General features: G+C 52.3%; 3 protein-coding genes across 18 annotated transcripts in view; 1 reads left to right on the top strand and 2 right to left on the bottom strand.

The window, feature by feature from the left end:
- CUL9 (cullin 9) overlaps nucleotides 1–10,039 on the bottom strand; it is a 36,760-nt gene extending 26,721 nt beyond the window's left edge. For 14 of the 16 annotated variants that reach the window (XR_006717222.1, XM_045498298.1, XM_045498289.1 and 11 more), the window contains exons 1-9: nucleotides 9,911–10,038; nucleotides 7,637–8,240; nucleotides 6,918–7,072; nucleotides 6,092–6,601; nucleotides 5,473–5,608; nucleotides 5,131–5,324; nucleotides 4,458–4,863; nucleotides 3,853–4,045; nucleotides 767–974 (exon numbers count right to left, since the gene is read on the bottom strand). Coding sequence is in view for 13 of the 16 variants with exons in the window: in XM_045498298.1 (XP_045354254.1) it covers nucleotides 767–974; nucleotides 3,853–4,045; nucleotides 4,458–4,863; nucleotides 5,131–5,324; nucleotides 5,473–5,608; nucleotides 6,092–6,601; nucleotides 6,918–7,072; nucleotides 7,637–8,231 (2,397 nt within the window). In the remaining 3 variants the exon portion in view is untranslated. Of the gene's footprint in view, nucleotides 1–766; nucleotides 975–3,852; nucleotides 4,046–4,457; nucleotides 4,864–5,130; nucleotides 5,325–5,472; nucleotides 5,609–6,091; nucleotides 6,602–6,917; nucleotides 7,073–7,636; nucleotides 8,241–9,910 lie in introns of all 16 variants that reach the window. The other 2 variants (XR_006717223.1, XR_006717224.1) reach the window with 1 other exon arrangement.
- Nucleotides 10,040–10,576: 537 nt separating this feature from the next.
- On the bottom strand, nucleotides 10,577–20,420 carry SRF (serum response factor). Its single transcript, XM_045498287.1, has 7 exons — nucleotides 19,579–20,420; nucleotides 17,663–17,929; nucleotides 15,599–15,860; nucleotides 14,924–15,043; nucleotides 13,714–13,905; nucleotides 13,245–13,321; nucleotides 10,577–13,034 (listed from the first exon to the last, which is right to left on the bottom strand). Exons 1-7 carry the CDS (start codon nucleotides 20,110–20,112, stop codon nucleotides 12,939–12,941), a joined length of 1,548 nt encoding a protein of 515 aa, XP_045354243.1. The 5' UTR covers nucleotides 20,113–20,420; the 3' UTR covers nucleotides 10,577–12,938.
- LOC123608407 lies at nucleotides 20,350–22,024 on the top strand. The gene is made up of 2 exons (XM_045498288.1): nucleotides 20,350–20,706; nucleotides 21,085–22,024. Exons 1-2 carry the CDS (start codon nucleotides 20,350–20,352, stop codon nucleotides 21,331–21,333), a joined length of 606 nt encoding a protein of 201 aa, XP_045354244.1. The 3' UTR covers nucleotides 21,334–22,024.
- The last annotated feature ends 43 nt before the right edge of the window (nucleotides 22,025–22,067 follow it).

The raw sequence follows: 22,067 nt of genomic DNA, 5'->3' as shown, positions 1-22,067 counted from the left end.
GGCTGCTCTTCAGAGCAGCACCTAGCTGGCCCCGCACAGGAAAAGAGCCTCCCAACCTCACTCTGAGACAGCCTAACCTAAGGGGACCGGGGCTCCTGTCCGCGTTGTTGCCATTATACTGTCAGAATCCATTCTCAGAACTGATCTGGATGAGGCCTACCTGCCCCCCTCAGGGACTCCAAGCTATACAGAGCACACCCTGTCCACACCTCCTACCAGCCAGCACTTGTGTCTGGAGTAGTCAGGAAGCTAATTCTTCTATAAGCTCCCCTGGATGAGGGCCCCCCTTCCTCTGGCCCAGGTGGCAAGGCACCCACATCTGGTGAGGGGGTATTTTCTGTGTAAGGGTACCACTCAGATCAAAGGGTAAAAAATCATTTTGTCACATGCAGAAAATTAGTCTCCAACCAGATATCTAACTGTAACTAAAAAGATATGGGAAACTGAACAAACCTAAAAACTCAATTCCAGACCTTCTTTCCATACCTCTTCCTCCTTCCACATTCCCCCACTTAGTGAATGACCTCCTCATCCCCTCTGCTGCTCCATTTTAAACCTGGGAGTCATTCTTAAAAACATTCTCCCTTTCTTCCGACACACGTTCAATCACAAAGGCTGTTCCGCTAGAACCTTCAACCCACCTGCATCTTTCCATCCTAATGTCTCCTCCCTGGTCTAAATCACCACAGTACCTCCTCAAGATCAGCGGTCCCCCGGCCTGCCCCTCCTGCCCATCACTCTCTCCCACCAGGCCCAGTCCACTCACCGCCAGCCCTGCCTGCTGCACCAGGACGGAAGTCTTATATTCTTGCATGCAAACCAGCACAGCGTAGATGCCACCCTCCCTGGCAAAGAGTGGGCGCCACTCATGCTTGGTCATGAGCAGGTAGAGGAGGCGCAGGGCCAGCACCACCACCATCTTCTCTCCCACCTGGTTGGTCAGCAGCTCCACCAGCGTCTTCACTAGCTTCTCTCTTAGAGAGAAGAGACATTGGAGTTCCCCATCCCAAAAGTCACACCTGACTCCCTGTCCAACCCTCTCCACCAAGATCCATCACCCCCACCATTATCCAAGCTGCTCTTGCCTTAGTTCCACTCTTCACTCCCTCTCCTCTGCAGGCTAACTGCCTCTGGCTCCTCACCTCATGAAGGAGGCAGTAGAGCAAAATGGTTACCAACTCTGGCTCACCTTTTCTTTTTTTGTTGTTGGGAGAGAATGAAAGAGAGAAAAAACCTCTGTGCATACATGCACGTGTCAAACACAAGTAGGAGAAGGACAGAGGGAGAGGGAGGGAGAATTGTAAGCAGACTCCATGCCCAGTATGGAGCCCAAAGTGGGGCTCAACCTCACAACCATGAGATCATGACTGGAATAAAAATCAAGAGTTGGACACTTAACAGACTAAGCCACCCTGCCAGCCCTGGTTTACCTTTTCAAACAAATCTATAAATTCAATGTAATTCTAATCACAATGTTTGAAAGGTTTTTTACAAAACATATGGCAGGTAGATTTGGGCATAAGATGAGAAAATATGCAAGAATAGTCAAGAAATGTTTAGAAAGAAATAATGGTAGACTTGTCTGCTAGTTAACAAAACATAAATTTATAAAAATTAAAATTCTGGAAATGATGCAGGATAGATACAGATCACTAGGTAAGGGTGGCATCCCAGCCAATGAGAAGAGCAAGGACCATGTGACACATAAGGTGGAGACACCTGAAACAATTACAGTTGGGGTTCTGCCTCACTCCATCAGCATAAATAAACTGCAAACAGATTTTAAAGTAAATGTAAAAAACAAAACCATAGCTATCCTTAGAAAATAAAGACAAATACTTTTTATAATCTTGAAATAGGACAGACTCACTCAAAACCTAGAAGCCATTAAAAAGTTTAAAAGTATTCTAGAGGCACCTGAGAGGCTCAGTCGGTTAAACATCCGACTTTAGCACAGGTCATGATCTCGCGGTTTGTGAGTTCAGGCCTTGCATCGGGCTCTGTGCTGACAGCTCGGAGCCTGGGGCCTGCTTTGGATTCTGTGTCTCCCTCTCTCTCTGCCCCTCCCCCCATTTGTGCTCTGTCTCTGTGTCTCAAAAAAATAAACATTTAAAAAATTAAAAAATTAAAATATTCTAACGCAGGGGTGACTGACTGGCTTGGTCAGTAGAATAGGTGACTCTTGATCTCAGGGTCATGAGTTCAAGCCCCATGTTGGACGTAGAGCCTACTTAAAGGTTAATTAATTAATTCTAACATAAAATTCTAAAACTTCAGCACAATGAAAGACACTGTCCACAAAGTTAAGAGATAAGCAGTATGAGTTAGAGAGACAGTCCTATGGAAATGCTAATTTGAAGGAAAGGAAGAAGTGCTCCAGAGTTCCTAGATCACATTGAGTGTCACAAGAAAAAAAAATGGATTTATTTCTTCCCCACAGGGACAGAGGTATGTTGAGGAGGTGGCCTGGGAAAGTTCTGCCTTTATTTGTCTTCTCTCATGAACTTTTTGATGACTACAACATGAATCAAATATGCTTTAAATATAAATCCCCTTGTGTAGCCAGGACTTATTATAAACAAGTTAATACAACATGGGCAATATATATGAATGGATATAGGAATATAAGTAAGGATGTTTACCAAAATGTTAACAGTGACTCTCTCTGCAAAAGGTCTTCAGATGATTTTTATCTTCATAATCATCTAATTCTTTTTTTACAGTGGGCATATATTATTTTACACCCAGAAAATAGTTAACATGATTTTGAAAAATAACCAGCAAAATATGTGAAACATAAATAACCAATTCATATCCAGAGTGCCTACAAATCAGTAAGAAAAAAATGAAGACCCAATAAGAAAATGGGCCAAGGATAAGAACAAATTTATAGAAGAAACACATTGAATGTGGGCAAATGTGTTTAACTTCACTAGAACTAAGAAATGAAAACAAAGACACCAATCGTTTAAAATTCTGCCAATCTGATAGATTTAAAAAATAATAGTATCCAGTGTTGGCGGCTGTGAGGAAAATGAACCCATCAGAACACTGTACTTGAACTTGGATATAATCACATGCAGAATCCTGTGTATCAGAGAAAATAATGAGGCAGCTCTATGTGGACTGGCATGGAGAGCTTTCTTAGACACACTGAGTGTGCAGGAGTGTGCAGGGAAAGCACAGAAACGTGTAGTACGATTACAATTATTTACACACAAACTCAGAAGATGTTCTATTTCGAAACACACTAACAAATGTAAATCTATGGACGGTCTGAAGAATCCACAGCAGACTGGCAACAGTGGTGAAGAAGGACTTAGTCTTTTCCTTCTATGTTCTATTACATCCTTCAGGTCTTTCAAAATGAGAATGTATTTGTGTATTATTTGTATAATTAAGTAGTGATTTAAAAAATACCTTTGAAAATAGAAAGAAAACAGGAAGGGATAAAAAAGAAAAGAAAAGAACTCAATCTCTAGGGCCAACAGGACCTACATTTGAATCCTGGCTGTGCTATCTATCAAACTCTGTGCAAACTCTTAAATGCTCTAAGGTTCAGTTTCCTCACCCATACAATGCCATAAGCATAGTACCAACTCTTCCTCAGGAAGGAAGAAAGAGAAGGATTTAATGAGAAAATGCATGTAGAGCCTGACACAGAGTAAGTGCTCCAAGAATATTATGATATTCCATTATATTATTGCATCCTCCTGCTCGACTACTCCCTCAGGCTGACCCTTCTTTTAGTCCCAGCCTTTCAAATTCCTGATATAGCTCCTTCCCTCTCTACCACCATCCTCCCCCAATGGCAGCTTAAACCAAAACCCCTTCCTTCCCCACCATTCTAACCTCAGGGATCTGTCAGGACGGACCAGAGGGTGGTCCCGCTCAGTGGCCTCCTCCACAGCCTGAGAGAGGGCATAGAGGCCTGAGAGCTGCAGGTCTGTGTCCAAGCTGGATATCTGCACGGTGGCCACGACTGCTGCCACATGCTGATCCAGGGAGCTGCGTGGACCAGGACCCCGCAAGCCTCTAGCCATTTCTGAAATTGGTGAGGGAAAGGTAATGGCTTAAAAAAATTGAGGATGCTCCAAGTTGGAAGTGTTTAAAGGTCAAACCCAGTTATCCTACTGACATTTTAATACATTATTCATTACTGTAGCTTGCATTCTGAACTTTTCCAATTCTGCACCAGGGATTTAATAGCCAAACGCAGAAGATGAAGATATTCCAGAAAACAGACCCTCCTTTTCCAGGGATACTGAAGATAGGGAGCAGTGATTGGTTACACACACTCAAGGTCAAAGGAAGGAAGATGGATGAATGCTTCCAAAGCATTTTCCCATGCAACAGCAATCTTCCTCCACAGCTTTCCTCTACCCTAACTACTTCTGTGGGGACTGCCCGGGACTTGTTCCAACTTCTTCACCCTCCCTTCCCAGCACCTGACTCACCACTGGCTGCCTCCTTCATCTCAGGGGGAAGAACCATCCCCTCAGTCACCAGAAGTTGGTTAAACAGCTGTGAATCACTCTGTGCCATGGGGGGCTCAGTTTTTCCCTTGGCAGTGTCTGCATCTGCCTTTGGGGGCTCAGCTTTTGCTTTGGGAGACTCAGTCTCTTCTTCTGAGAAGTTGACCTCCAACTTGGACTCCTCTTCTGGATTTGGAGAACATGAGTGACTTCGTGAAGAAGATGAGATGCTCAGTTCATCAGGCAGCAGTGCATACTTGGTGTAGATTTGGGAGTTGAGCAGGTCACTGAGGGTACTGCCCTCAAACCGATTACTGAGCACCTGCAGCAGACCCTCAGCCATCTCTACGGGCACGGAGATTTCCCCCAAGGCCTTTTCACCCAGGGTCTGTCAACAGAAGGAGGTATGCATTTCAGGGACGGGCAGACGCAAAGGTCCTAGGGGACAGTAATAGACAGGGTGGCCGCCTCCCGCCATGACTTGCACACTTCTACATACCAGACCTCACGGGATTTGTCTCCTTCCCCGGCAGGCCCCCTCATACTCTCTCATCTCTAGCTCCAGCCTCCCCCTAAGCACTCCCTTATCTAGAACTCCCTTAGAGAATCTCACCTCCAAATCCACTACAAACCAAGTGTCTCAGGCCTAAGATACCTCATCCAGGTTCTCCCGAAGATTCTGGAAAATTGGCTGCTGCTCACATACATCCAGCTTCTTGATGAAGAAGAGCAGCTCCCACCACTCAGCCTGAGTCAGGTATCCCAATCGCTCATTCTTCTGAGGCTCAGGCTGGAGGTATGGCAAAGAGTAGAGCCCCTCCACAGGTTTCCAGTCCCAGGAGGGAAGTGCTGAGGATATAGGCACAGGGATGTCATCATCCAACAGGAACAGAGTGCATTTCTGAATCTCTGGGGCAGCTCCTAGTCAGGAGTAGCTTTGTCCCAGTCCTACTCCTCTGCTCAAAGACATGCTGTCCACGTGCCCTCTAAGGCTCACCTGTGCCCAGCAGAGGAGCCCCTGCCCCCTTCTCCACAGCTCCTGAAGCCGCATCCTCAGCAGCTTCCTCAGGGCCCAAGATCTCCAGCATGTGCCAGTGCACCCAGTAGGTGCGGCCCGTTGACTGCCAGAAGACCTGGTATGGAGGGAAGAAGAAAGAAGGACGAATTGGCCTCTGACCCCTGGGCGGTGCAGGCTTGAGAGGATAAGGCTGGGCACACAGTCCTCAGATGCACACCTGACTAAGCTTCAGAAAGCCTCTGTATGGCAAAAGACTCCACTCTCCAAAGGGTGGGCCCTGCCTCTCATCTCCTCCTGACCTTGATGGCCTCTGCTCTGACACTCCCTCCCAGCCAACTCCATGGGTGGGGGCTAGAGGGTGTCTGTATATATCAGCTGTGTTTCCCGGGTGTGAGTCTGCTTGGCCTCATAGCCCACCCACTCCCACTAGATTTCCTCAGCCCTCCAAATTTTCCCAACCCCCTTTAACCATTCTAATCCCCTTGGGGGTTTTCTCCATGGGTGGCCTGCCAGAAAGCCCCCTACTTGGAAGCCCCACCTATACCTTTCTACCTAGATCCCCAACAGTGTCCCACACATGACCTCTGCCCTTGCTCACCTGCACAGGGGGCACGCCATTGTTGCTTTGCCGGAACTCGCCCTCGTCCCCAGCGCTGACCTCCTCGTAGTCATCCAGCATGCGAACTCGCATCCCAGCCTGCAGCGTCTCTCGCACATACTCACCATAGCCACAGCGACTCGAGAATTCAGAGCGCTGACGGAAGGCCCGTTCTTGCTTTCTAGGGGTGGCAACCATGGCAGGGAGCAAAAGACTAGGGCCTGAAACGCAGGGCTGAAAGATGGACCGCGTTGGCCGCGGTGATGACGTGCTCTGTTCGCTGAGGTTCCGGGCCCAGCCCATGCTCCGCACCAGCTCTGAGATGAGGCTGCCCACCGCCATACTGAACTCCAGCTCCCGCTGCCCCCGGCTTTTCTCCCGGCTGAACTCCCTTGGGGACAGGGAGCCTCGGTCTCCAGCCCCTGGCTCTGGACTGTTATTCAGCTGATCCAGCAGGGAGGTGACACATAGGTAACGTTTCACCAGGGAGAAGAGCAGCTTTCCTGGGATCTGTAGGACACAGTCCATGGTGTAAGTGCATCTTTTCCCAGCTTCAGCCCCTCTCCTTTCCCCACAATATCATGTTCTACAGAAAAATGTAAATGCCTTATCCCCACACTTGTAGGTCTAAAACTGTGATTTATATAACACACAAGGAGTTCCTGGGGTCTAATCTCAGAAATTCTGAGTGGGGAGGCAAGCTCGAACCTTCATTTTAACAAGCTCCCCAAGTGGCTCTGGTGCAGACGCATAATCCCGAACCACATTTTCAGAAGTGACGTCCTAGGCCTTGTACACAGCATTTCCCCCATAGCTGCCAGAGTACCTGAGGCAGATGAATGCCCTCAAAGGCCATGCAGTGTTCCTCAGAGGATGTGGTCTCTGCAAACAGCTCCAGCAAAGTATAGCGGCTGTCAAAATCCATGTGCTGCTCGATGCCGTCTTGCTGGCTCAGTGACAGAAGGACGTGAGCCCGACTCCCTGTAATCCATACCCAGTCTGTATCTTCTCAATCCCCAATACTTCCCCTGCCTTTCCTCAACTATCTATCTCCTACCCCAGGGGCTTTCAAACTTCTTTGCAACTGAGACTCTCCCAGGAAGGTATATACATTTTACTTGGTAACCTGATATAAATACACATACGTACAACTGAAACATCTATTTAATGCTACATAACTTATCTTGCCAAGTGCTACCTACTAGTTATTCTACATTAAAAAGTGTTGGTTGTAACCCACCAAACTGATTTCAGAATCAACAAATTTCAACCCACCACTTAAAAATATAAACCTACCCTAGTCTCTTCTCTGCCACTGCACTGAGAATGGACAGATAAACCAGGTACTATTATTTTTTCCTATTTATATACCTGTAATAGTTTATTAATTTTTCCTTTTTTTTTTTTTTTTTGCATTGAATTGGTATTCAGCAATTCAAGAACTAGGAGTTCTTACAGAGTTGGGCAATCCCTCCTCTTTCTGTTTTTACTCCTCCTGGCCCCAATTTCTCCAGTACTTTCCTTCTTCCCCTGACTGTCTCTTACCAGCATCGTGGGCTGCCAGAGCCTGCAGCATCTTGCCAGCACTCCGACGGATCTGAGGCTCAGGGTTGCATAACATGTGCATAAGCAGGTCCAGGGCTCCTGTCTCCCTGAAGACCCCAGTGAGGGGCCCAATGCTGGCATAGGCACTGAGCACATGGATGGTGTGGAGCACAGCAGCTGTGAGGCTCGAGGTCCCACCTTCTGCCAGCTGCCTGGCAGCCCTGCGCACCAGTGCCCGCACATCAGCCTCCATCTCTCCCATTGCTGTGTCATCCAGACCTCCGGGATCGCAGGAAAAGCTTCCTGAACCCCCAGCTTGTTCATGCTGAGGTCCCTTAGATAGAGCCCGCTCACCTAACAGCATGGGGCAGTTGGCATAGACTTCGGGGGTTGACAGCCACATGAGGATGTGCTCTGTCCTACCCTCTTCCACACCCACTCTGCCCACTTCCCCACACTTCAGAACACTCCATCGGATGAGGTATTCAGGATGCCCATCATGCCCAGGCCGCTGTCGAATAAGCTCTTCAGGATATGCCTGCAGCTGGGGCCCCAAGGGCACCATGACGTCCCCAGCGCGCCGTTCCCCCACCATCCTGACCTCCTGGGACACAGAAGGAGAAAGATAAAGGTAATGAGGGCCAAGGTAAAGACTACACCGACGGGGTGGAACCTTGAGACATAGATTGGGTGCAGGGTGGAAGTTACAGGCCAAATAGAAAAAGCCAAGCATAGGATGAAATACATAACGTGAACATACTTTGGGATTTATAAGGAAGGAGAATGCAGTGGAAACAACAACAGGATGAAACGAAGGGGTTTAAGAGATGGAAGAGGTTACAAGAGAGGATAAGAAGAAAAGGGTAACAAAAAGAATGACAGTTAAGCAGGACAGTCTAAGCAAAAGAGCAGTATGGCTGAGGGCTACAGATCAAGACTTAGGAGGATAACATGGGTGGGCAGACAGGACAGCAGCATGGGAGACAGTGGGGCAGAACAAATGTGAATAGTCAGGATGCAGGAGGGGTAGGAGAGGGAGTAAAAATGACAGCATAAAGCTGGAATGTGGATATAAACGAGTGGGCCATAGCAGATAGAGAAAACAGACAACGGAGGCTGGGCAGTGGGCACCCACATCCAGATAACTGGATGGGAAAGTGTATCAGAGTATTGTGAGCAGGAGAGGGCCTGAAGGGGCCAGATTATATTATAGGAAAAAAGACCAGGACCCACCTAGCACTTAAGCTGTATGTAGGGTGAGGTTCATAAATATGGAGATGGTGATCATGGAGTTGAAGGGTAGGAAATAAGGTCAGGAGATGATGAAGATATTAGAGACGCAATATGGCACAGAGGAGAGTCAGATTAAGAGTGACTTCGAATTCTGGCTCTTTCACTTATTCTGTGATTATTTTTTGGACAAGTTGCTTCATCCCTGAACCTCAGTTCTCTTCTCTTCAACATGGTAACAGTATTCATACCCACCCCATGAAGCTGTGGTAAAAACTAAATAAGATCATGTATGTAAAGCACCTAGAGCAGCCGCTAGCACATCGTGAGAGCTCAGTAAACACAATCTAATATTCTTAGCTGGAGAAGGGAGGGGCAGTCCTCAGATAAATTTAGTCATTAAGCCAAAAGATGATAAATGGGAGTGGGAAGACGACTAAGCTGGTGATCAGGAAAAGGTATGTGTGATATAAAGCAGAATGGGGACAGTGGGGAGTGGTAAGAGTAGGAATGGGGGGGGCGGGGATAGAAGACGACAGAAAAAAAGCGTGAAGAAGAGGGGAAACATGGGATGTGGACCTCAATGGGGGGCAGGGGTCCTAGTAGTGTGGCGGGGGTCGAGGTGGGGTTGGGGGCACAAGGCAGGGAAGTGACTTAGCGATGGAGAACCGATGAGCAGGGTGAAGTAAAACAACCGATGGGCTAAAGTGGGGGGTAGAAGCAGAACTATCATGGGCCTAGAACAGAAGCTGTAAACTGAGGTGTGGGGGTGAGGTCTGGACCTGGGGATGAGACAGCAGGTAGACGCGTGTAGGAAGGTCAGGGCCAAGCTTGCAGACCATGGGGTGGCGGAAGCCACTAGGGCAGCGGAACGGCTTTAGGAGGCGGGGTGAGGATGGGGGGGCGCGGTCCGAGGAGGCTGACAGGACCGAGAGAATCTCAGAGAGCAAGACCTGGCACCCGTCGTCAACCCCACGGAGACCGCGTCTGGGAGCGGGAAGGGAACGCGGCAGGGACTGGGTCGCCTCAGGACCCTCCTCTCACCTCCCACCGCCCGGCTTGGCCCTCGCTGGGAGCCAGCGGCCGGTCCCGCCGTCCTGGCCCCGCCTCTTCAGCAGCTCCCTTCCGGGTCACACCGCGAGGGAGGGCCCGGCCCGGCTTCTACGGGTCCCCCAGCGGCCCACAGTCGAGCGTGGCGGAAGGGCGCGCGAGTGGAGCATGCGTGGTGGCCGCGCCGCTGCGTTGGGGGTGCGCTGCAGTCAGAGGCGGCGCTCGCTGTCGCGTTGCTCCTCGTTGCAGAAGTACGCAGCGCTTTCCCTCCATCACCTCGGAAGCAGCATTGGCATACAGTGGGTCGGCTTCCCCATCCACCAGAAACCTACACCTTCAGCCCGGAGCTGTCCTTTGAGTTTTCACGAAGTCACGTGGCCATGAGTTTCCCAAACCCAAACTCCTTAAGCAGTGGTTTGGCTTGGTTGAGTCACTTTACCTATAAATTAATATGGCTCATCTGTGTGTTGGCCTAAACACCTAACAAAACCATCCACAAAGATAAAGGCTCCAGCTCCCCGATATGTTCGTTAGATTAAGCCGCTTTGCCCTTGTTCTCATCAAGCAGCCAGGCTTGCATCTCAGAGCAACGTTTAGAGTTTGATTCCTTTTCATTCTTCCCTCCCTCCCTACACGGAGAAACGGAGGCAAAGACCCCACTGTCTGTGCACAAAAATGATACATTTATTGAAAGAGTATTTTTTTAATACAAAAGAAAGCTCTGTACATAGGACTGTGACCATGTCCACTATTCCTGGGTCAGCATCCCAGGGGAAGTAGAAACCACTTACATACACACTCCACGTTCATACACACACACACACACACACACACGCACGCACACACACTCAGGCACACACACTTGCACACACATGCACACGCGCACGCACATACACACACGCACTCCAGAGCCACCAAGGAAGGGAAACACCAAGGGTTGCTGCACATATAAATGCCACCTCATCCCTGACGCACACATGTTCTCCCAAGGCCACGCTCACACAACACACATTATAAGCACTTTGCCTGATTCACTCACTGGGTCTGTCTTTCGTGAGAAGGAGAGGAGGAATTCATCAGTCTCCTTCCCTGGGTGGGGGAGTGGGGAGTGAGTGAATGATCGTGGAGTGAAACAAGAGCAGAGAAAGGGGGCTGGGCAGTTACAGACCTGAGTCCCAAGCTCCCCCACTCTCTGGCCCCTGATTTGCCATGCCCCAGCCTTGTAAGCCACCCATAAACCCCAGCTATCTCCAGGAGAAAGCCCAGAATGGTGACTTCCATCTTGGTACCCCAAACTGGGGCAAGACAGCAATGGGGGTTAGAGGTTACAGGGGTTCTCAAACATGTCGGCAAATCATCCCCTTGATAACTAGGCTGTGCACAAAAACTTCCCCCACCCCTTCACCTAATCACAGAAGCAGGATTGTTCTTCCTGAAGGCAGTCACAGGGGTTAATAAAACTCCACCCCAACTGCTGCCCTGTTCTGAAAAAAAGCTCCCTTTCTGGATATAGGGGTTGAAGGTAGGCTCTGACACAGGGTAAAAGACCCTCCCCCTATGCTGGCCCATCCTCAAGGTCTACCCCATAGCGGGCAGAGTGGGGTAGGGCACGGCCCCTGTACAAATTACATAAATACTGAGGTTACACTTAGAAAAATAAAGTCATTTTCTTCAAGGCTTTTTGTCTTAATTTAAAAAAGTTACAGTAGCTGCTCACTCCCTGGGAGAGCTGCCCATTTCTGGCTCCCCTATCTCTATACTCAGCCCAAGAGCTGCTCCCGTTTCTTCTGCCCCCCATTCCTGCCTCTCACCCCCTCCCAGACCCCACCCTGCTCACTGCAACTTGGGCCCCAGGCAGCTGCAGGCCTGGGGGAGCGCAAGGCTGCAATGCCCATGTGTGTGGCACAAATGAAGTCAGTTGCCTCTACCTGACACCCTCCCACCCCCGTCCCCACATTTGGTCTCCCTCTTCCCTCTCCCTTGCAACAGCCCTAAAGGGCAAAAAGAGACCCAGGGCTGTGGGTCACCCTCCCCACCCCGTTGGGGCATGGCCTGAGGGCCCCTCCCCCGGTTTTCTCCTGGAAACAACCCAGGACCGGGCAATCCCAGAATCTCCCCTACACACTGGTGGGCCCCGAGCTCATGGGGTGGCTCTGTCCCCAGAGGCCCAGCCAGTTCCGGGGAGCCCCAGGGCTCCCCAGGGAAGGGGAGCTTGGGGAGGGAGGGGGACGAGAAAAACGCCATAAAAAAAAGTTTAAATATTTTAAAAATATATATTTATAGATTTGTTTTCACTTCGTCTCCTCAAATAAAAAGTTCAAAATCAACTTTAAGTAAAGCAGCTGGGAGGAGAGGGGGGGAAGACAGGGTGAGAGGGAACACTGGTGGTTCCCTCCAACCCGGGAGTCCCTGGAGTCCCAAGGGGATTGGCAAGGCAGGGCAGGGCAGATGGCCCCAGAAACCTGCTCTGTGCACAGGCCCAGTTCTCAGGAGCTGCAGAGACAACGGGGCGGCAGCGTGAGGGAAGAAGCCCCATCTCCCCAGGTGGCTCCCTGAGGGGCAGGGGTAGGGCTCTTTTTGTCCAGCCTGTGACAGACACAGGGCTGACACAGAGTCAGCAAGGCTGGGAGAGGACCCCAACTGCTTCCTCAGGGGGAACACGGTGCCTAGTCCCACAGAGGCCTGTGTGTGGGAAGGTGGGGCACGGTCCCATTGGATAAGCTAATACTCATGGCAAACATGGAGCCAAGCTGGCAAGGGGAGTCTGAGGAGGGAGGACAGCCCCACCATCAACAGAAAATGGGAGGTGGAGCTAGGAGGGGAGGGTGAGGGAGGACGGGGTGGAGGGCAGGCTGGCCCATTTCTTTGGCTGGAGTGAGAGGGCTCAGTCCCGTGGCTGCCCACTCCTCCTCCCTGCCTCCCTCCTGCGGCCCGTCAACGTGTGTGTAAAGAAAACGTGAAAAGGCAACAATAAATAAGTGGTGCCATCCCTTGGGCCATCTGTCCAGGGCGGCAGGGCGGATCAGTCACTCTTGGTGCTGTGGGCGGCGTCCAGGTTCACCACCTGTAACTCGGTGAGGTTGCTGCTGCTCCCAGCCTGCTGCCCTATCACAGCCATCTGGAGGGAAAAGGATGTGTAAGGAAGAGGCACCAGCCAGGGGAAGCTCCCACTGCTTGCCTGCCTGTCCACCACAGGCTTGACCAGGAAAACAGGCCTCCTGACTAGGGATCTTGGCTTTGACCAATAGGTAAATTGAATCCCCAAGGTCAAGATAAAGAAATGGCTGGCTGGCTGGTTGGCATGGGGTGAAAGGTGCCCCCCACCTACCTGGTGAAGCTGAACTGCAGAAACAGGGATCTGCACTGTCCCAGATGGTGCCGTCAGGAACACCTGGGGGACACCACCTGCAGTGGGAAACCACAAAAGATACTCAAATCGCCTGCTTAAGTGAAACTTCCAGATTATCGGAGAAGTGATGATAAATGCAAAAGTGACCCGGTAAGCCTCAGATGTACCTGCCCAAAGGTGAGTGTCCAAATGTATCCGTGTCCATGTGTGCATGTAGGTATGCGTTTTCAAGTGTGCACATGTAGCCTAGTGAACAGCTATGGGTGTCAAAATATATGTGCAAGCATCCGTGTGTGTGTGTGTGTGTGTGTGTAGGTATATGTGTGGACATCCTAGTTTGTGTATGTGAATGTGTACATCTAGGTGTATATGTGGGGGACCATTTGAGTATGTGGGTATATAAGGGAGGAAATGGTCCTCCTTTTCTCAGCCCCACCCCACAACTCACCTTGTTCCTGGACCTGGCTGTGGGACACCTGCATGGTGGATGGCGCCTGGGAGAAGGCATTGAGCACGGTGAGGCTGCCATCAGCCAAGCCCGAGGTGGGTGCATACATCACCGCATGGGGACTAGGGTACATCATGTGGCCGCCCACAGTTGTGGGCACGGATGACGTCATGATGGTGGCGGGCAATGTCACTGGCAAACACAGACACACATCTGTGAGGTTGGCACTGGCCCCCATCCCACTCCCAGGAATTCCAGGACTCCAGAGCCCTCATGCCACTTCCCAGGTCAGAAGTGGGAGAAGACTCATTCCTCTGCTCCCTTTGATTAACTAAGAAAAGCCTTATTTTTTTCTTGAACACAAGAGCACCAACCTTTAATTGTATCCTATCACATTGTACCATTCAATTGTCTATCTGCTGAATTCTTTGTTCCAAGACCCTAAGGCCCTGGGAAAAACAAAGATTACAATGACTGACCCACTCTAAGGAAACTTACATACTCCCTTTTCAGGGGGTTCCATTATCCCATTTTTATTTGTTCTCACTTCTCCCTCTTTCTAAACGTGTGGCTAACAAACTCATCTTTTAAACATCAAACGTTAACATGCATAAGGTCACCTGGGATCTTGTTAAAAAGCAGATTCTAATTCAGTAGGTTTGGGGTAAGACTTAAGAGTCTGCATTTCTATCAAGCTCCCAGATGATGCTAGGCTTCTGTCCATAGACCACACCTTGTGTAACAAGACTGTCACTAACAAGAACTTAAAATTAATTTTATTTTGAAATTGTCTCATCATTTCTGAAATGACTAGAGACACCAAGAGGAATTACAGCTACTCAGAACCTAGGATACCCTCCCACAAGGAAACTGCTTTATAAATCTTTCCTGATAATTAAGCAAACATGTGTCTTTGGGCAAGTAACTTCTTTCCGGGCCTCCAGCTTCTCATCTGAATGAAGAGAAGCGTGGCCTCAATGCTCCCTAATTTCTTCCTGGAATCCATAGCCCTACCACAGGGCAGGATTCCAAACCCAGCCATCCTCACCTGACTTTCCCATAAAGGATTAGAATAAGGGTTAAGCCAAATGCCTCCATCTCCACATTAAGAAATTCTCAGACCTTAGTTATAGGAGGGATATTGCTGGGCACTTTGCTGCTAGGCCTCATGAATGAGGCAGGGCAGGGAGGTGAGAGTTTTGAGCTATACCTGTCCCGCTGGAGGAGGTCTGCGTGAGGTCTGTGCTGCTGTCGCGAGAGGGAGACGCTTGCTGTGGGGCCTGGTGCACCTGAATGGCCTGCACTGGGACCTGCTGGGCCACTGCCCCACCTGTGAGACACACAGACTTACTCATGTTCTGTCCTACCCATCCACCACCTGCACCAAGCACCCACAGACAACCCTAGGCCCAGGGTCTGGCACACTGCTCCCCAACTCCCATAGCTATCTTTCCTGGGAGCTAAAGAGGCCCTTTGTGTCCTGAATCTTGTCTCCATGGGTTTCTGCCCTCTGCTCGTGCCTTTCCCTCCTCCTCCCAACCCAGGCCTTGCCTCTGCCTCCTTGGTTGACATAGGAGCTAGCACTGAACCATCTAGGACATGACCTATCCTCCACTCAAGGTAGGGAAGTGGTGGAATGTCTATGGTCCCTGTGGCAGTGGGGGGCACAGGGCTGGGCTAGCTAGACAAGGCCAGAGAGTATGGTTGAAACTTATTGACAAGGATAATAGGGGTCCCAGTGGGGAAGGGTGTGCCTACCAGTGGGACATAAGAGGCTTCTCTCAGGCTCTGGCCCCTGCCCACCCTCCTTCTAGCAGGGAAAGAGATTCTCCTTGTGCCAGCCCTAAACCCACTCTTGGCACGCTCAGTTTGTGACTTGACTCACCGGGCATGAGGGTGAAGCTGGTAGGCAGCTGCATGAGGCCTCCGGAGGAGACAGGGCCACTGCCTGTACTCTTCAGCACAGTCCCGTTGGCACTGCTGACAGCGCTGGGGCTGACGCTAGCAGACACTGGTGCCAGGTAGTTCGTGATGGGGAAGGAGGGGCCGCTGCTGACTTGCATGGTGGTAGAGGTGCTGGGTGCTGTTTGGATGGTGGAGGTGGTACCCGGCAGGTTGGTGACTGTGAACGCAGGTTTCGGTGTGTCCTACACCCAGAGGAAAGATGCAGCAGTGAGCCTCTACCGGACCCTGCCCCTGCAGAAGTTTTGTGTGGCGTGACACAACCCAGACTGGAACCAGTGAGCTTGGGTTCAAACCCCAGCTCTGCCATTTACCTGCCGTCTGACCCCTGGGCAAGTTACTGAGCTGCTGAACTTCAGTTTCCTGTCTGTAAAAGGAGAAGACCTACCCCCATAGGTGTTGTGAAGATTAATAGGTTAACACACATAAAGTTCCTGACACCTAAAAAGAGCAGTAAGTATTTGCTGCTCTGCTGATGATACCATCCCAATTCCCTGAATTCTCTGCCCCAGTGGACTGTGGTAAATCACATCGGCTGGGGGACCAGGACACAGAGGTCTATTCCCGGCTCTGGCAGTGATCATCTATGTGACCCTGGGGAAATCACTTCGTCTTTCCGAGCCTCAGTTCTCCTCTTCTGTAAACATGAGGGGTCTGAGCTACTATGTCCTTTAAAAAATCTTTCCAGCTCTGATTTGCCAGGCTTCTGAGATAGGGACAAGAGTTTTTCAGGGAATTTAGGGTTTCAGAGAGATCTTGGGTGTTTGGCAATTAAGCACTCATGCCAAATACTTAACGATTTAAACTATCAATGGAATTTTTTAAATACATAATTTATTATTATTTTTGTTTGTTTATTTATTTATTTTGAGAGAGCACGTGTGCACATGGGGGAAGGGCAGAGAGAGAGAATCCCAAGAAGGTTGTCAGCCCGAAGCCTGAGGCAGAGCTTTATCTCACTAACCAGGAGATCGTGACCTGGGCTGAAATTAAGAGTCCGATGCTCAACCGACTGAGCCCCTATTAAATAGGCGCTCCTATTAAACTACCAAAGGAATTTATTCCTTCAACAAAGTTCCCTGGGAATAAATGAGCCCTACTGCTTCAAGAGTTTGCAATTACAGATGATATGCCAGTAAGAGGGGGTATCCCGGAGCACTGACCCTCCCCTCAGCCAGCCTTTGTTCTTAGAAGGGGAAGGAGGAAGCCACAAACTGAAAACCAAGCCCAGAGAACTGAGGGGGTTCAAATACTGGGGGTGGGTCAGTGCGGGGTGTTTGCTAGGCAGCTGAGCTCGAAGCCTCTGATTGGCGAAGGCGTTGCTAAGGCAAACAGTGCCGCTTCCTCCGATTGGCCAGTTAGTGAAGGGCCACCCGGAAGGTGGGGCTCCCCAGAGGAGCAATGGAGGAAGCCCCGCCCCCTCTCCTTACCGGGAAGAGGAAGGGGGAGGCGTAACTAGGGCCAGCATCCCTAGCAGCAGCGAATACACTCCCTAAACGTGCCCAGGCCCGGACATCCTGAAGAGGTAGGCGGCTGGCTAGTAAGGTAGTCTCCAGCCCAGTCAACGAGCCCGCCTGTCGACAGTGCTGGGTTCCCAGGACCCTGGAGCCCACGAGTGCTTCCTTCCTACTCCCTGGCAACTCAGCCTGCTGCGAGGGCAGGGCTAAGCTACGCCCCCGCCCCCAGCAGGGAGACAGCTGGCGGGAGGAATGCAAGGGCCCTGCCAGGCGGGCGGGCTGCAGGCGGGAGGCCGGCCTGGAGCCGGAGCCGGCCTTATAAGGGCACGGAGGCCGCCCGCTTATCTAGGGGGCCGGCCTCCTGTCAGGATGGCGAGGATGGACACCTGTCCCCTAGGATGAGGGGCACTAACCCAGCTCCATCCCACCTCGGTGGGCACCTATCCTGAGTGAGGGAGAGACGGGGACCCCCTCCCCTCTCTGCCGGTGAAGTCCCTCCCCTTCCTTCCCCTCAGGCGACCCAAACACACCTTGGTCTCCCCACTGCTGTCGGACTCCGACACCTGGTAGGTGAGGTCTGTCTCTTCAAAGCCCGTGGCACTCATTCTCTGGTCTGTGGTGGGGTCTGAACGGGGTGGAGAGTCTGGCGAGTTGAGGCAGGTCTGAATCAGTGCCTTGCCAGTCTCACTGGTGATCATTGGCTGCAGTTTGCGGGTGGCAAAGGTATACACATGGCCTGTTTCACTGGCCACCAGCAACAGCACCTGTGTCCCTGTCAGCGTGGACAGCTCATAGGCCTGGGGGTAGGGGGGAGGAGATGGGTAGGTCAGCAAAACTATTTCTCTCTACCTTCCTTGGGAAGTAGGGAAGAAAAGAAATACACAGTGATCTCAACCCCCTGTCCGCCGCCCCCCCCCCCCGCCCCCCAGGGACCTTCCTCTCCAGTGACTGGGGCAGGGAAAGGGTCTATCGAGATATCTGGAAGTGAGCTGGAGAGCAGAAGAACTACCATGCTCCTCCTTTGAGGAGCAGCCACTGACCTGCAGATACCTCAGGCACAGTCACAGCCCCCTAGTGACAGAATATATAACCTCAGGGGACTTGGGGTGGCAGGGGGCAGGTAGCTGCTCCTGACTACAGCATAGTGCCAAGAGCCTCATGGAGAGAGGGCTCTCACCCACTCTTCACTGTCACAGGAACCAAACTGAAGTTGCTATCACACTGTAAGTCGCATTAGGGATAAGGGGCCACGCCAAGTAAGTTCTAAGCTGTCCCATGTTTCTTCCCAGAAACCACACAAGCCCTAACCTGTTGCCATTTGTCCTTCTGCCCTATAATACTGTGCTACCCCCTTTTTTCTTTCTTTGTCTTGATGCTGTAGCATCTGGAATGATGGGAGAGGAGATGGGGGCTAGATTAGCAGCTACCACCCTTCCATGAGCCCAGGAAGGAAACCAAGGGTGGCCCCATGGATGGTATCCTTACTCTCCCAAAAGTTCCACAACCCACCTTGGAAGCAGCTCTGGTTTCTATAGGGGACAGAAATAAACACTATCCAATGTCCCCAGGGTTCTAGCTTGTTTCCCAGTTCACCTGCTTCCATCCCTTCCCATATCTTCTACACCTCAAGACGGCTCCTGTCCTCATCCCTATTGACTGGATTGCTGGCTGGAAGAGGAAGAATTTCTAGGTACCTCTGCAAACCTCCCTGCCTTCCCCCAAACTCCATGCACAGATTCTCCCTAGGGCTGGAAACACCACTTGTCCCAAAGGCAGATGGTTCTGAAGTCTGTCCTGCAGGGAGTGTGCAGGTTTCCAGTGGATGCAAAGGAAGACACATGGCCATCGCTTGACTCAGTCCCTGCTGCTCAGGGCAGCATCAGTTCTCCTGCTTTGCTCCTTTACCTGGGGCTCTTAAGCCCCATTGGGTCATCATACCTGTCAGTCCTTCCAGCCAGCACTACTCTTGTGGTGCCCACCTTCTTCCCACACATGCTGGCTCATTGTTGTTACAGAGCTTCAGCCTCTTCACCTCCATACCTTCCCTTGGCCCCCTGCTTTTCCAGCACCCTTCCCCGAACACCAGAAGGCATTGGATCTAGTGACCCCCGCGTCTCATTAACCACCTTCCAAGCAGCCTCCAAGCTTCCCACAACCACTCTTCACCCCTTACTTCGCAAGGGCCCCGTTCCTCTCTCGCGCCCGTCACTCCCACCTCGGCGCCTTTCCCCTCTTCTCTGGACGTTCGCGGCATCTCCCCTCTCCCCACATTTCCTTAGCGCCCCTCCCCTCTCGCCCTCCTGGGGTAACAGCTATACCCTCCCACACAGCTCCTGCAGACTCGCCGCCTCTCACCTCCGCCTCGGCTCTGCCTTCCTCCCGGGCTCCCCCTGCGCGTCCCCACCCTCCGTGTCCCCTGTGGCCGGCCAGCCTCCCGGCCCGGTACCTTCTTCATGATGCCCGTCTTCCTCTTGCTGAAGGTCGTGTAGCGCCGCAGTTTGTTGTCGATGAACTCCATCTTGATCTTCACGCGGCCCCGAGTCTTCTTACCCGGCTTGGCCCCGCTCACCGCGCCGCTCACCGGCCCATAGCCCCCGGTGGCCGCCGCCGCCGCCTCGGGCCCACCGACCACCACGCCGAGCTCCATCTCGCTCAGGCTCCGCTTCAGGCCGCGCCGCTCCGCGCCCAGCTCCTCCTCCTCACCCGACTCCGAGTCGCCCTCGCTGCCGCTGTAGAGGGCCCCCGCGGTGGGCGCCGGGGTGGTTGTCGCTGCTGCTGCAGCCTCCCTCTCGAGGCGGCCCGGCCCGAGCCCCGCGCCGTTCCCGGGAACCCGGCCCCCGTTAGCCCCGCGAGTCCCGCCGCCGCCGCCGCCGCCGCCGCCGCCACCTCCCGGCCGCCCCGTCGGGGTCCGGTTCAGGCTGCCCCCCAGGGCCGAGCCCCGGCCCAGCGCCGCCGCGGCCCCAGCTTGGCTCGGTAACATGGCGCTCAATGCAGGAGGGCGGACGGGCAGTCAGCGAGGAATCGGAGCTGCCGCCGCCGCCGCCATCGGCTTCCCGGCTCAACCCGGCACTCCCGCTGCTGCTAGAGCCTCTATCGCTGCCGCCGCCGCCGCCGCTGCGAACCCGGGGCCCCTGCACGCCCGGGCCGACCTGGGCCCTCACTTTCCTGCCCCTGTGGCCCGGGTTGCCCCAGGCCGCTCGGAGCGCCCCCTGTCCGTATGCTAGGGCGGCGCGCCCGGCGGCCGTCAGCGTCCCCCGGGGGGCAGGGGCTGCTGGCCGCGGCCGAGACGGCGGGTGGAGGGGGCCGGGACCACGCGCTGGCGGCGGAGGGATCCCCCGACCCTTCCCCCCATATAAAGAGATACAATGTTTCCTTTTATGGCGAGGCCGCTCCTTATATGGTGAGCCCCTGCGCCCCCGCCGCATTGGTCCGTGGTTCCGGCACCTCCGCTCCCCATTGGCCCACAGGGAGCGCTTATTTGCATAGACATACCGAACTCGCTGCTGTCATCCCGCGTCAGACGGCGACTCCGAAAGGGGAGGAGCCGACGCCTCTTAAAGGAACAGGAGAGGAGGTACGACTCCGCCCCCCTGACCGGAGAATGGTGGAGAGAATTGGGAGGAACCTGCTGAGGGGAAGCCTGGGAGTGGACCGGAGTTCAGTCCCGCGGAGAAATGCGAGCAGCACTAGGAACCCGGCATTAGAAGGGCTGGAAGCAAACACTGGGGTAGTTCCTGAGTGGATTGTGCGTGTTGCAGTAAATGATATAATGCAGCCCAAATTCCAAGGGAGTGCAGGGATTGGAGCACTTCCCCACGCCTTCCTAAGGGAGGCAAAATTTACTGGCTGAGCCGAGGAGGCTTGGGTCCCTGGCGTCCAGACATGTCGCTTCCCCGCCGCTCCAACCCTTCCCCTCCCCCCGACTTCCTTTCCCTTTCCCTCTCTTTTCCAGGCAACGACACTTTCCCACCAGGCCGGCTCCCCGGTCCTCATTCATCATCCTCTATACTGGAGGGATCTTTGGCAGACGTACATCTGGAAAAGACCGGGGGGAGACAGTCGGCCTCCCAGTCCCCGAAGGGGGCAGGGAGACGAGATGAAGATCAGTGAAGACTTCCAGCTGCGGGCTGGGCTGGGGGAGGGGGTTGTCCCGGGGATAAAGCCCACCCTACCGCCAGTGCAAAGGCCTGGGAAAAAGTAGAGCCAGACAGAAAGTTTCAGCAAATAAGCCAGCCAGCCAGCGTGCGCTCGCGCACACACACGCGCCCGCGCACACAAACGCACACACGCGCGCGCGCACACACACACACACGCACACAAACGCACACGCGCGCGCGCGCGCACACACACACACACACACACACACACCCTTACCCTTCTATGGAAAGCCCATGAAGGGGTGGGCGGTTAGAACTGGAGCGCTGCCAAGCCCAGGTTCAGGGTTTGGGTCTGGATCTCAGCTCCAAGGCAGTGAAAATATCTTGCTTGGGCTTTGCAGTTACAGAAATTACTCAAATCTGGAATCAGCCCCTTTCTAGCCTGCGCCTGGAAATGAGGGTTCCACCTCTCCAAACTCCATCATATGCCTCATTGTTGGTACCCATCCGCTGAGGTTCTTAATGCAAATTACATGAGATAAAGGCTAAAGCATAGAGTAAGTGGTCAGTTAATAGGAGCTCCTGGGGTAATGGATTCCTCCCTGGAATAAACATCGGGTTGTTTTGAAGGGGATGGGAGAGTGGTATTTCCTTTCCTTAAAAATTTTTGTGAAGACTAAATAAAGTGGTTGGTTTTGTTTGACCCATTAGTGGTAGTGGTAATGAAATGAATTTAGTGTACTGCAACCAGCATTTAAAATAATAAATGAGTACCACAAAAAGCAAGGGCAAATATTTTTGCATGAAACTTTTGTTTGCATTATTGTTAGGTTGAACC

Source organism: Leopardus geoffroyi, chromosome B2 (genome assembly GCF_018350155.1).
Source record: "Leopardus geoffroyi isolate Oge1 chromosome B2, O.geoffroyi_Oge1_pat1.0, whole genome shotgun sequence".
Classification (NCBI taxonomy): Eukaryota; Metazoa; Chordata; class Mammalia; order Carnivora; family Felidae; genus Leopardus; species Leopardus geoffroyi.
Note: the sequence above shows the minus strand (reverse complement) of the source record. Positions and strands in the feature narration are given on the sequence as shown.

What these genes read in the sequence shown, in the direction of transcription:
- SRF (XM_045498287.1), bottom strand. Translation starts at nt 20,112, where the DNA reads ATGTTACCGAGCCAAGCTGGGGCCGCGGCGGCGCTGGGCCGGGGCTCG. An exon ending in ACAGCAGTGGGGAGACCAAG is followed by an intron (nt 15,861 to 17,662) that starts GTGTGTTTGGGT and finishes CTCTGGGTGTAG; the next exon opens with GACACACCGAAACCTGCGTT. An exon ending in CAGCTTCACCCTCATGCCCG is followed by an intron (nt 15,044 to 15,598) that starts GTGAGTCAAGTC and finishes TGTGTCTCACAG; the next exon opens with GTGGGGCAGTGGCCCAGCAG.
- LOC123608407 (XM_045498288.1), top strand. Translation starts at nt 20,350, where the DNA reads ATGCTAGGGCGGCGCGCCCGGCGGCCGTCAGCGTCCCCCGGGGGGCAG. An exon ending in TTAAAGGAACAGGAGAGGAG is followed by an intron (nt 20,707 to 21,084) that starts GTACGACTCCGC and finishes TCTCTTTTCCAG; the next exon opens with GCAACGACACTTTCCCACCA.